Source organism: Lottia gigantea (genome assembly GCF_000327385.1).
Source record: "Lottia gigantea unplaced genomic scaffold LOTGIsca_40, whole genome shotgun sequence".
Classification (NCBI taxonomy): Eukaryota; Metazoa; Mollusca; class Gastropoda; family Lottiidae; genus Lottia; species Lottia gigantea.
The window spans coordinates 166,519-179,799 of record NW_008709380.1 but is presented as its reverse complement, the minus strand read 5'-3'; the positions used below and the strand labels follow the sequence as shown (position 1 = coordinate 179,799).

At 29.3% G+C, this 13,281-nt stretch overlaps 1 protein-coding gene across 1 annotated transcript in view; it reads left to right on the top strand.

Annotated features, from left to right (window-relative positions):
- The window catches only part of LOTGIDRAFT_122399 (hypothetical protein), a gene marked incomplete at both ends in the record, with an annotated part of 33,965 nt that extends 23,286 nt beyond the window's left edge, over nt 1-10,679 (top strand). Inside the window, 11 exons of the mRNA XM_009059980.1 lie at nt 5,280-5,400; nt 6,419-6,523; nt 6,703-6,796; nt 7,794-7,928; nt 8,193-8,344; nt 8,656-8,745; nt 9,012-9,296; nt 9,613-9,684; nt 9,876-9,961; nt 10,078-10,249; nt 10,440-10,679. Of these exons, the coding sequence (XP_009058228.1) occupies nt 5,280-5,400; nt 6,419-6,523; nt 6,703-6,796; nt 7,794-7,928; nt 8,193-8,344; nt 8,656-8,745; nt 9,012-9,296; nt 9,613-9,684; nt 9,876-9,961; nt 10,078-10,249; nt 10,440-10,679 (1,552 nt within the window). The remainder of the gene's footprint in view (nt 1-5,279; nt 5,401-6,418; nt 6,524-6,702; nt 6,797-7,793; nt 7,929-8,192; nt 8,345-8,655; nt 8,746-9,011; nt 9,297-9,612; nt 9,685-9,875; nt 9,962-10,077; nt 10,250-10,439) is intronic.
- Between the last annotated feature and the right edge of the window lie 2,602 nt (nt 10,680-13,281).

Sequence of the window (13,281 nt, the reverse complement as noted above, 5' to 3'; positions counted from 1 at the left end):
GAAAATTTTTTTCTTTAGCTAAATCTACATAATTGAGAAGATTTCTCTTTTTACAAAGGCTAATGAGCATCTTACAAGACTCAAGAATGTGAACTTTTTGTGACCAGAAAATCTTCTGATAAATTAGTGTTTCTAATGCTTTGAACTTGTCCTATATTTACAATTATTGTAAACAAATCCAAAAATGTCAATAAGATGTTGAAATTTAGACAAACATTGTCTTGTCTTGTAGGTTATGAACTCTTTATTAATTGAACTGATAGTAAATGTCAATCTTGAGGTTCTTGAAATTTTAAACTATTGTAGTTAAACCTCTGGCAAGATGATGGTTAATTGTATTTTCAAGCAGTCCTGTCATTGTGCTGTATTTAAGGTGTGTCCGTGGTCTTTTAGATTTTTCATGTTCCCATGAGCTATACACTTCTTCTACCTATTTGCAAACTGTCTGAATTTTTCTGTAAAAAAATGAAATTTTAATCTTTTTTATTATGTACTTTATAAATCATATTTATAATCGTAAAAATGTTAAAACTTATGCAATGCTTGCAGCTGATCAAAGATAGTAGAAGTTAAGATAAAGTTAGGTTAAGATGTTAGTGATAGAGGAAACAAGCCCCAGGAAGATTTAATTAACATTATTACTATACCTGTCATTTTCTTATGTTTTTAATTATGACAGTGATATATATAACATATATAACACAGGACCTTGACAAGTTTATTTCATTTGGCAAGATGGACATATATTCAAAGCAACAGGTTTGCACACAGTGATGTTTTTACTGTCAGCTTGGTGCTAAGAGACCCTCATGACAATTCTATAGCCCTCTACTAAGCCGAACTGCTCCCACCTAATGAAAAGCAACTTTACACTGCATTCTGGTGAAGGATTGTGGGTTTGTCCTGTCAGATAGCAGCTCCTAAACATCTATACAAGGCAGTTATATGTGCATTTTTCTTACATTTACAATCTAAATTGGTATTTCAATACAGACATTGAATTGACATTGATTGTGTTGATTTCATTGCAATATCTTTGTCCTATGTTCAATATAATATAATTGAATATTTAATATATATATATACATATATCTATGCTTTATATAAAAAGTATAAATACATGAAAAGAAATAATTAATTCATTGAAAATTATAGTTTTTCTTATGTATTGAAATAGTAAATATCTATACTATTTACTTACTGTTCTCTAAGTTTTCAATCTATAGGTAATTCATTCATTCACATAATACATGGTTAGGTCTGAATTTATTTGAAGCAACAGAATGTCAATTAGAACTTACAGAAGAGTCTGAAACTTTCATATCTGTTCCAAGAACTTGAAAAATTAAGGACAAGAGCTTGAATAAATGAAGTAGGAATGAGTAAATTTCAGACTAGTTGAAGAGCTATAGATAAATTATTGTTTCTGAAAGCTTATATTTAACTGTATTTGCCCCTAGATTATGAAATTTTTCATTATTAAATATAGACACACAATGAATAGAGACTGGTATATGATAAAATGTTATGAACTTTATAAGAAAGTCAACAAACCCTAAAAGTTTCAATAATGGGCCTTTGATATACAATGAATTATAAAGAAATTTGGTGAAGTATATATACATGTATATAGAATGAGATGTATTATTAAGGGCAAAAGTAAAGTCATTATAAACTCTTGAATCTGGTTTGAATTTTTTCTTTGTCAATTTGTTAAACTTAATGACCCTAATATTTATCATAGTTATAATGGAATGCTGAAGGCCATATCAATCATCTAGATATGTTTTGAAGATTTTTTGCATCTTACTTTTCTTTTTTCTTCTTTGATTTCTTTCATTACGGCCTTAATGGACTAAATTTATTGACAAAACCTCATTAATATTTCTACAGGTAAAATCATTATTCATAATATTCATAATATTATAACAATTTTAAACTTTCGACACAAGCAAAGTACACAAAAAGACAAAACTGCTTCATCTAATTATTTTGTGTGAAAAATATCAACTTGCCAGTTTTACCTGACCCTGATTTCTCTGGTATACTTGAATTTCAGATATTCATTCACGAGTCAGTCTCGTCTTGACGTTCATTCTATTTCTTCTGAAGTGAATAATGTATTAAGAAGACAATAGAAGTAAAACAACAAAATTGTGGACCATAAAGACAGGTTTTTAGATCTAGAGGCTAATTAAGGGTGTTCACTTGTCTGTTGATTAATCTTAATACTGTGAACCACCCAAATAAAACAAGGTAAACCAGTTAAATGTATTCACCAGAATTTACATTGTTTTAATTGAGAAGTTTGTGAGATTAAAACTCAAGCCAAAACTCACTTTTGTGAGATGTTCATTCATTAATAGACTTTAATCTGTCTTATATGAGATCAAAGCAGCTGAATGTTGAATAGGGAGGTACATTAATATATTATGATGATGATCAACTGGTCTGCTGAAATGCTTGTTTTATGAAAGATAACCACCAATCATACTGCTATCTGACCACAATATTTTCTGAATCACATTTTTGCCATTGTTTTTGTATCAATTGGAATCAACTTCAAAATAACACTGAAGGTCTTAGATTGTCTTTGAGTTGATGAAAATAGGATCATTTTCACAGAAAATCAGCCTTCCATAAGCTATTAAACTATTACAGTAAGAAAACCCTCAATCATCTTTAACAAATGATAATTCATAAACTAAGACAATATGATAAGATGAAATAACAGATCACAATGTTATGGTAAGCTACTTCTGATGTTTCAACAAATATACATAGTATACATAATATAGTAATAGTCAACCATCTTCTTGTTTAAAATCCAGAGCTCATTGATTGTTTCTATTAGCTTTGTCATTAATTTAGTGTCAGTTTGACCATAAGCAATAGCCAGTGATTTTACATTAATATTATATTTTAGCCTGTAGACTGATGTGATAACTCAAGGCTATATTATTATCATCAAAAACAATATTTTTATCACTAGTTTCTGTTAAATCTGATTAAATCTAACCATTTTAACACCTGAGTTGTTAATATTCAAACATCACTGGCAATGATTTGACTACTGAGCCATTAACCCAGATGAGATCAGCTTCTACTGACCTATATGATACAGTCTAGTTCAATCAAATATTATTAACATACATTAAAATAGTTCAATGGTTAAATTCACCTTTAATTACTTTTAAACACCATTTAAAAGATTTGATGTGAAATTGTTGTGTCTAAGTGTCAGTAACTCTCTAGGATACTGTAAGAGACAGTGGGAGTTTTAGATATGATTATTAGTGAACATTGCAATATGACCAGGTTTGATTTCTTTCATTCTATTTTAACATGTGTTTCTATTTCTTGTTAAAATTTGATTAACTGAAGCCCAATCGGTTAGACTACTGTAGTGCCTGGTGAAACAAATCGTGGTCGTGGGTTCTAGTTTTTGTTGGCGTGTGAAACTTTGAATAAGTCTTCTAAAAAAGCAGCTGTAAATGGGTTTGCATAGTCCAGGAAAGATAAATACCAAGAGTTTTGGTTGAGAAATTGTTATCCTTGTAAAATATGGTTGGTTGGTTGTTTGTTTGTTTCTTTGAATGATTGAAAAGTGATTTAATAATATAATATGTAACAAAATAGTTTTCAATAATCATTTTGAAAATGGATATAGGTTAAAATATTGATAGACATAAAATATTGTTGGTTATGATATAAGTATTAAAATTAAATGATGGACTATGTTAGTAATCTAGTAGACTATTCAGATGGTCAGGTTTGATCAACATGATACTATTTACTTTTAAACATAGTGAGAATCTTGACATCATTTTGATATATCCTACCTATATATCTCTGTATTGGTCTTTAAATATGTTAAATATCTTACTCTACTGTTAAATCATAGTTAATGTTTGGACACGATTTATTTTCATTCTCATTTCTCAGGCCATTATTAGTTAAACAGTCCCTTTGACAGGACAGAATTTAATGGTAATTGTTTTTGGGTAATTTGATAATCCTATTAGTGTTGAATGTGTATTGTTTTGATCAGTTTTAGTCTGAGAAAATACTTGGAGTGAAGATTTCATTGATATCAAATTTGGTTTAAGATTCTTTAATAATAAAAAATCCTAGCAGACTATATCAATGACTGATGTAAAAGATGTTGAGGTTTATCTCATTCATATTGATATATTGAAGTATAAAGTATAGGTAGGAATAATCAGGGAGGGTTGTAACTACATCACTGAAGGTAGTGTCTTGCTACGTTTATTTGTCATGTTGGTTTTGGTGAATTGATAAATATCCTGAACTTCCTAACAAAAAGAGTATGCATAATCTGTAATTAATTTTGAGCACTTATTCAAAACAGCGTTATAGATCTTTATATTGTACATGAGTTGTCTTTGAACCTAAAATGGTAGCCAAATTATTGTAGGAGTAAAATCAAATAGTAATAATAGTAGAAATAACAGGTATAGTTAATATGTTTAGTGATTAAAATACTAGTAGTTACTGAAGGAATGCTACAAATAAATAACCAGTAATACTTCAGTAATCTTACTACTTCCTTTAACTATTTCAACCAATATTACTGACTAGTCTCCATTTACTAGGTGTAATATTAGCACTAATGTGCTTTTTCTATGAGGTTGTATATAATTTTATGTAATGTTATGCCAACTTGTTGATTTTTTTGTGGGTTGTTATTTTTCTTACTGTGAAAGTAATATATGATATATAATTCTATAAGTTTCTGATTCTGTTAACTAACTATACTTAGTGGAAATGGTTTCAGCTCAAATATTTGCATTTTTGGCCAAATTAATCTGTTCAAATTATAGTTTTTAAAACAAACAGTGACCAATATCCAAAATAACAATATTTTCAGTCATCAATACATCAATTGTAGAGTGATATAAAAATATTAAAACAAAACCTGAAACATATTATGGACACTATGCACATAGAGCTCTATATACATGTATATTCATTTACTTAACCCATCATATTTTTCTTGTAGTTTCATTTTAAAGTGTTTTGACTCTCAAAACTAATGATATTGCTCATTCATGATGTTAATAGTACCTGTCTTGGTATGAATATCCTTAATAAATTATCTGAAAAAAAACAATAAATAGAATATCCAGCAATGGTATATTTGTAATTTTACCTGTTCTAGGTCCATACTGTAAGGTTCTTGATCTTTTACCTTGGAAAAAGGCTTTGGGGTTTTTTTTTCATAGGATTATTATATTGTATTTTTATTTTAATTCTAGATTATTACAGTCACAATTAGACAAGACAGAGAAAGATGCCAAGAGAATACAGGATGAATTAAGGAAGGAAATAAAGGAATTAAAGAAAGACAATGAGAGACAACAGAAACTCATTGGCCAGGTGAGAACTTTGCCTTATTAGTCCATGTTGACAAATTTCTATTCTGAACTTTTAGATCTCTGTTTAATTTGTTTTTTTCTGAAACTTTAATCTTAGAATTCCATGGTTAAATATAGGCTGGATTAACACTAGCTAATTAGGATGGGCTCTTATAATTACTGTGAACTTTTCTTCTCTTCTGATCTTCTATGGTATCTGTAGATCAAAATGACTTTCAAATAATTTTCAAAATTGTTTTCTATTCTTTCCTACCATCAGTTAAATGATGTAACAGTAGTATGTAAACTCAGATTCTTTAGCATGATTCATTTTCTGTTTCATTATCATTAAATCACTGTTTGAAACCATTATCGTTTCATTCATTATCCCTGTTTCATACAGGATTGTCAAGCAAAATAACACGTTTTACAAGACATTACTAAGAGTTACGCTCTCGAAAATAGTTGGCATTGGCCGTCTTTAAATCAAACTGTCAAATGTATGCATGTCTTGTAATGATTTCTATAGAAAAAGTGGCATAATGCCTATTATAGCAAACTTTGTAAAGATTGTAAAGTTTTGTTAAGTTCTAATTTTATGCAAGTTTACCCCCCAAAAAAGAAGTTTATCCATAAGGTTGAATATTTCTGGAGAGTAATGTTTTTTAATATATTAAAATTATTTTTGTGCTGTTATTGGTGGTGGGTCTATTGTTTTGATAACTTGCAATTATTTCCAGTTTTAGTTTAAATTCTCAGTTTCTGCATGTGTTTTAATGTTAGCCAATGTTTAAGATTTGAGTAATATGAATGTTGGTGAATATGGTTGCAAAATAACATTCATTTATCCGTCTCAATCAACGTTAAAAGGGATAAATTGAATCTTTTGGTAACAGTTCTTGATGACTAAAAATTATTTTTGAAATACATGTTCCAATTTGAATTCTGGGCTTACTGCATGAATATAATACAATTTAAAATATCAACCATCCTTTTCTGTTTAAAATATAATGTCTTATTTCTTTTTTGTCCCATTTCAGAATCTATCATTGGGACCAGAAGCTAAGATTGAAGCTACTATGCAACATGAAATCACCAGATTGACCTCTGAAAACTTGGTAAGTTTAATGTCAATATTATTATGTGTCCACTTAGATCTTCTATAAAATATCAAGTCAACCAATGCAAATTTCATGTGCACTAGATTGAAATTGTTAAAGGCATAAATTTTGTTGCATATGAAATTATAAATGGAATTTCCATGATATTTATGATTAAATTTATTTATGTGTAAGGGTTTAATTAATTGATGTTAATATTTTAGGATCTACGAGAAATGATAGATGATCAAACTCAACAGATACGTAAATTAAAGAAAGTGTTAAAGGTTTATTCCAAGAAATTACGAGCCGGTGAAGGTAAGACATAGTCATTTAAATCATCAATTCATTTAGAGTTGGTTCATTGTTGCTCCTAACACAAAATTCCTGGCCAGTGCTTCCGAGAGCTTCTACCTTTGAAAGTGATTACAAAATTGATATTTATGTTTTTTTCATCAAAATATGTGAAGAAATGAATACTGCCCAAACTTTGTGAGAAAAGACATATTGTTGCTGTGGAACTAGAGAACTTGTCCCATATATGAAATGAAAATTACATAATTTGCGGGGGACCCCTTATGTTAATAAATTATCTGTTAAGAGTACAAGCTATTGAAATCTCACCTCAATATGTTAACTTAACAAAATCATCATTCATGAAAGTCAATACATATTCTTATTTTAAATTGTGCTACTAGGAACTCTGCAGCATTCATTAACATTTGACTCTACCTGTTCATTAAGTCCTACAACTGGTAAGATTAGAGGTTCCTTTGATGTCGTCATTTCACTCTTTAGTTTTCAAACGGCATGAAATAATATATACGTCACTAGTGGTAACTTACCACCAAGAGATTTTTTTCGTTGATATTTTTTTAGCGTAGGACTAGTTTAGACAATTTTTTTTTGTAATTCCATGAATTTTTGTCTCCTAAACTTTGAGCACTTGAGAATGTACCAATTTTTTTTTGATTCCATGATGAAAGGTAGAATTCCTTCTGTTAAAATTGAATATTATTTCAAATTGCAGTAAGTAAATTGCATTGCTATAGGTATTTCTTGTAACTTTGATACTGTAAAATAATAATAAAATTTGACTATTACATTGGTTACGTTAGTAAGTTACATTATGTTTACCTATCTAGAATTATTCCACAGTAATGACTATATTTGATACACTTTCTGTATTACACTGGTCAATTTTCAAAAAATCATTTTTGAAGAACAAACTGTTTCACCACAGAACCATATTATTGGTGAAATGGATAGTTTATATATAAGTTAAATAATGTATTTATAGCTGCTGAGATTCAAGCTGAGTTAGATAGAGCAGAAAATGGTGAAGGTAATGGTTCACTAGCTACAGTCAAACACAGAGAAAGAACTTTTATGGGAATGTTAGAATTAAAGAAAGATGATGAAAATACCCTGATTAAAAATCTTGTTCTTGGTTAGTATTATTATACAGTAGAGAGATAGCTCTATACCCTCATAGGTTCAATAGTGTATAACTTACAGTATGCTTCAGTGTAAATGATAATGTGCAATTGATATACCAATATCCACTTAGCTGATGTGATTCAGTGAGAGGAGCACTTAGTTGCTATTCTAAAGATCAGGGACTCAAGGCATTGGTTGAAATGATACCATTGGATTTCCTAATTCTGTAAATTTTGAATTAAAATAGCAGCTTGTTAATGATTGTATCTTTTAGATTTAAAACCTAAAGTAGCTGCTGGTTTAATACCAGGTTTACCAGCCTATATATTATTTATGATTGTAAGACAGACAGATTTTACTAATGATGATGAGAAAGTCAGAGGTTTATTAACTAATACAATTAATGGTATTAAAAAAGTTGTGAAGGTAAGTTTATCAGTGCAAGTACTGCTTAAAAACTATAGCCTTACTGCATTCTTGAGAAGTAAAAAGATGAGCCATTTAATTTTATTAATTTGACGGAGTTTTATATTTGACCCATTCTACAGAGGCAATAATTTTCCTTAAGGTTCTTTTTGACAGTTTTTTATTTCAAAAGTGACATGTTATATGTATCTACTGAAGAATATTTGAATTATCTCACTTCTTGACTATGCCATCTTGTCTTTGGTGATCTTAACTGACCATTAAGATCCATATTGAAACAATGTCATTAATAAACTATTGTGTTATTGTAGAGACATAATGATGATTTAGATAGAATAACTCTATGGTTAGCTAATACTTGTAGATTATTACATACATTAAAACAATACAGTGGTGAAAAGGTAAGAACTGCATATCATACAGGTTATTATCTTATCATGTCCTTTTTGGGCTGTGGTTATAAAAGTTTGTTTCATACCAAAGCACTTGTAATATTAGCAGATGTACACATGTATTCTTATCCATGCTTCACCACATTGTGCATTTGTTAACTATATATTATGATAGCTTATTGTTTGTTTATGGACAGTTTATTCTTTTGAATTTATTATTGTTTTGGTTGCTCCATGTATATTCCAACATTTTATTAATATTTCTATTTTTTTAGGCATTCCAACCTGAAAACTCAACCAAACAGAATGAACAATGTCTTCGTAATTTTGATTTATCTGAATATCGTCAAGTATTCAGTGATTTAGCGGTATGGATATATCAAGGTTTATTAAAGAGGATGGAAGAATTAATTCAGCCCAGTATAGTACCAGCCATATTAGAACATGAAGCTATATCTGGGTTAAACGCCAGTAAACCATCTGGATTACGGGGCCGGTCATCTAGTAGTGCTAGAGAACTAGATAGTAATGACTATTCTTTAGATTCACTTATGAGATCGGTAAGATTTATCTATTGCTTCTAATCGGCAGACAGAAAACTTTATTCATTTAATTTCTTATTAGCTGACCAAAATATTAGAATTGGAGTGAGTCTGTTGGGCTGTCATTGAAACAGCATCCAGTTTTGACACTAAAAGGCGTAGGTTAATGGCTTTTTCCTAGAAAAATTACCCTGATTCCACACCTCATGGCCTTACAGTAAAAAGAGGGGCGACAAGAACATAAATTTATTTCATTTAAGAAATCTGATGACACTATGCTATGTTTTTGATCTGTGAATTAGGGTGTAGAAGATTTTATATTTATTATTTTTAGTTGAATAATTATATGAGAATAGTAACTCAACATGCTGTAGATCCTGAACTTGGTAAACAGATATTTAGACAGGTAATGTTATATTATATAGCCTATCTTTTATTTATTTCATAAACTTCATTGTGGTCATAATTCTTGACTTTGGAATGCTTCTGCATTGAGAGATGTTAAGACATAATGGCTCATTCACCAGTATGTTCCCTTTCTCAGAATTTCTAACACTTATAAGATAAGTAGACTTATGATATCTTGTTATTTTGTAGGTATTTTATTATATCTGTGCTGGTTCATTAAATAATTTATTATTAAGAAAAGATATGTGTAACTGGTCAAAAGGAATGCAAATCAGGTAATTTTTTTCTTATATTCTTATTGTGCCTAAATGTCTATAATGCTTTCAGAGTTTCATATTTGATTTATCTTGGGTTTTGCACTGAAATTGTATTATTTTACTTTCATTTTCAGATATAATCTAAGTCATTTAGAACAGTGGTTACGTGATAATAAATTGAGTGAGTCTGGTGCAATCACAGCTTTAGATCCTATTATCCAGGCCTCTCAGTTATTACAAGCTCGAAAAACAGATTCAGATGTAGATAGTATTAGTGAAATGTGTTCAAAATTAACCAATGCACAGGTTTGTGAATTCTTCTTGAATAATTTGTTACCATCTTTTAGAAAAATTGTAAAATTGTAAAGTAAAACTTAAGTATAAAACTTTACACCTCCTAAATTAGTTTAGGCTCCTACTCCTGACACCAGTCATACTTATTTACCAATTGATATACCCTTATGTTATTTAACTTCTCATTTTACTTGTGTTTCAGATCGTAAAGATATTAAATCTGTATACACCAGTTGATGAATTTGAAGAAAGAGTACCGATATCATTTATACGTAAAATTCAGGAGAAATTAAAATCACGTGATGATACAAATAATACTTTATTAATGGACACTAAATATTCTTATCCAGTTACATTCCCATTTAACCCTTCCAATATACAACTAGAAACCATAGAGGTTCCTGATATATTACATATATCTAATATAGTCAAGAAGGTCTAGGATATATCAGAAGCATTGTAGTGCCAAGTTGAATCAAAGTTATAGATTAAAATGTTATTTGTTAAAGAATTATTATGTTTGGTTGATGATTGAAATCTGTTATTGTTTTGTATATTAGTAGTTATTGTATATAAGCAGTTAATCTTATTTGTAGTTATACAATTCTTATATAGTTATACAACGATTTATTCAACAAAGTAAACAACAATCAAAGAGAAACCACTAACAGGTTTTTATTATGAAATAAACTTGATTTTCAATATACCACTTTCTGCCAGAATATACATTTTATTTATAGTTGTGTACACTTCATTATAGCTCAGGTTGTAAATTTTAAACTTGCATTTGAATATTGAAAAAAGTGCAAATGTAACTTGCAGCATTATTAAGATTAATGCTTGTCATTACTTAAATACCTGTATCTATTATTAGTTAGAGATCTTTGTGCACATCTGAGGACAAGTCATTCAAACATGAGCAGTCTACAATATTTTAATGTAGTCTAAGTAGCTATGAACACGATGTTGAATCTGAATTATAATAGTTTCAATTACTATTTACTTTACGTATTAGTCCATTAGGTGGAGGAAACGCAATGTAAAACAATGTTTTGAATCTTCTCAGAAGTGGCATAAATATCCTTGTTTAACTATAGTAATTCTATATTCCTATATAACATACATTGTACAGTCCCATTGTCAAGTATAGCATGTATCAATTTGGGGGATTTGTTGTGATTTATTAATTAATACTAGGTTACTTTGTCTCGTTAAATTACTAATTAGAGAATATAAACAATTGTTGCTGGTCACATATATTATTATTTATACTTCTTGTGCTAAAACTATGTTGTGCAAGGCATTCTGTGATAGAAATTATATAACTTGAATTCTTTATCTTATTTGAAACCACAGGCGCTAATATAATCATGGCATTCCAAAATTTAGTTTTTGAATTCCATTTTGGTTGTGATACAAACTGTGCCCATTCCAGGAATTATGCTATGATACAGTTATGGAAATTAAAGAGCACAGTGTTTTGTATTTATATATGCTGCTAAAAACCATTTTCTAACCTCCTTTACTGGTTTATCAAAGTGTTGTGTTCTTTTGAAATTTATATTTGTGACATTCAACCAGATAGCTTTAACTTTTGTTGTTTATAATAATTAAGTATATTGGTATAAATTGAAATTTTATTTTAAATATTTAATTGTTACAGAATTTTTCATTTTTACTGTAAATTAACTATGATTTATTGTTAATATAAAGGCCACAAAGTTATTTTGAAGATGAATTGAGATGTGGACATTTTTACATGAGGATCATAATTCTAGTGAAATGATCATACATGACTGTGAAGTCATATATCTTCCAGTGACCAGGAGACTCGTTCGATACTTCTCATGATAACTGTGTTCACAAGGTCTACAATATCCCCCTTTTCAGATTTGGAGATTTACGAGAAAGTAGTGAACACAATTAGGTATTGAATGCAGCATCATCCTCCGTGTAATTTTTGGCCATTTCTCTTCATGGTGTATGAACAGGTTTTACATTGCTTTAAAATCTTGAGATTCATATTGAATCCTAATACATTGCTTTGATTAATTTCAGAAAACCTATTCATATACAGAAATAAGAACCATTTCATTATCAATCTTGTATATCTATTAGGTACAACTTTCATTGTACAATTTATTTAATGTTTATAGTTATCTTTCCATCCCACCGATACAATTTTTAGCTTACCCTGTGCCTAGTCTGTATAGCCACATTGAAATGAAATATTGACCTCACGTAGATATTATAGACACTTAATGGATTATAGCAACACTCAATACTGGTATTATACATGCTTTGTATTGCCTGTGAAACTCGGTCATTGAAGTTGCATTTGAGAGGAAAATATTATAGCAAAGCAGGGCCCATGAGTCAAGTGGGGCTATTAGTAGTGTTACTGCAAGTTACAAGATGGATGATATATGCAGACATTGTATTTTCTAGAAATCTTATATTTAGAACTATATTGTTTATATGATCATTGTTGCTAGTACTGTAGCAGCAGAATGCAATAAAATATGCAGAAAACAACATGGTGTATATTTTTTATTTTCAAAATTATACAACAATATCCTAGTTTGGAAAAATGGTCATGATATTTTAAGTGATACAACATCAGTCCTTCAATATTGTTTATTACTTTCCATGCCTTAGGTTGACCTGTAAATATTGTAGTTTGAGAGACTTGATGCATAAAGTCTCATAACAATTTATTCATGATCTTTATGATACTGAATGGTTCAACTTGCATTATTTTGATTAGAACAGAATGGACTGATTACACAAATCAACATATATGATGATGAGCATAACTAGGTTAATGAATATACACTCATTTAATTTACAGTTGTGATATTATACTTTGCAATTTCTTGTTCCACAATTCATGACAGTATAATAGATTGATAAAATAGACAAATATAATTGGGCTTTTATCAGATACAACCCATATGCCTGCATTCTTAGCACTATAAACTCAGATCCTTGAGATTTTATGAAAATATGTACAAGTCTTTAAAAAGTCAAATATAAAACAACTT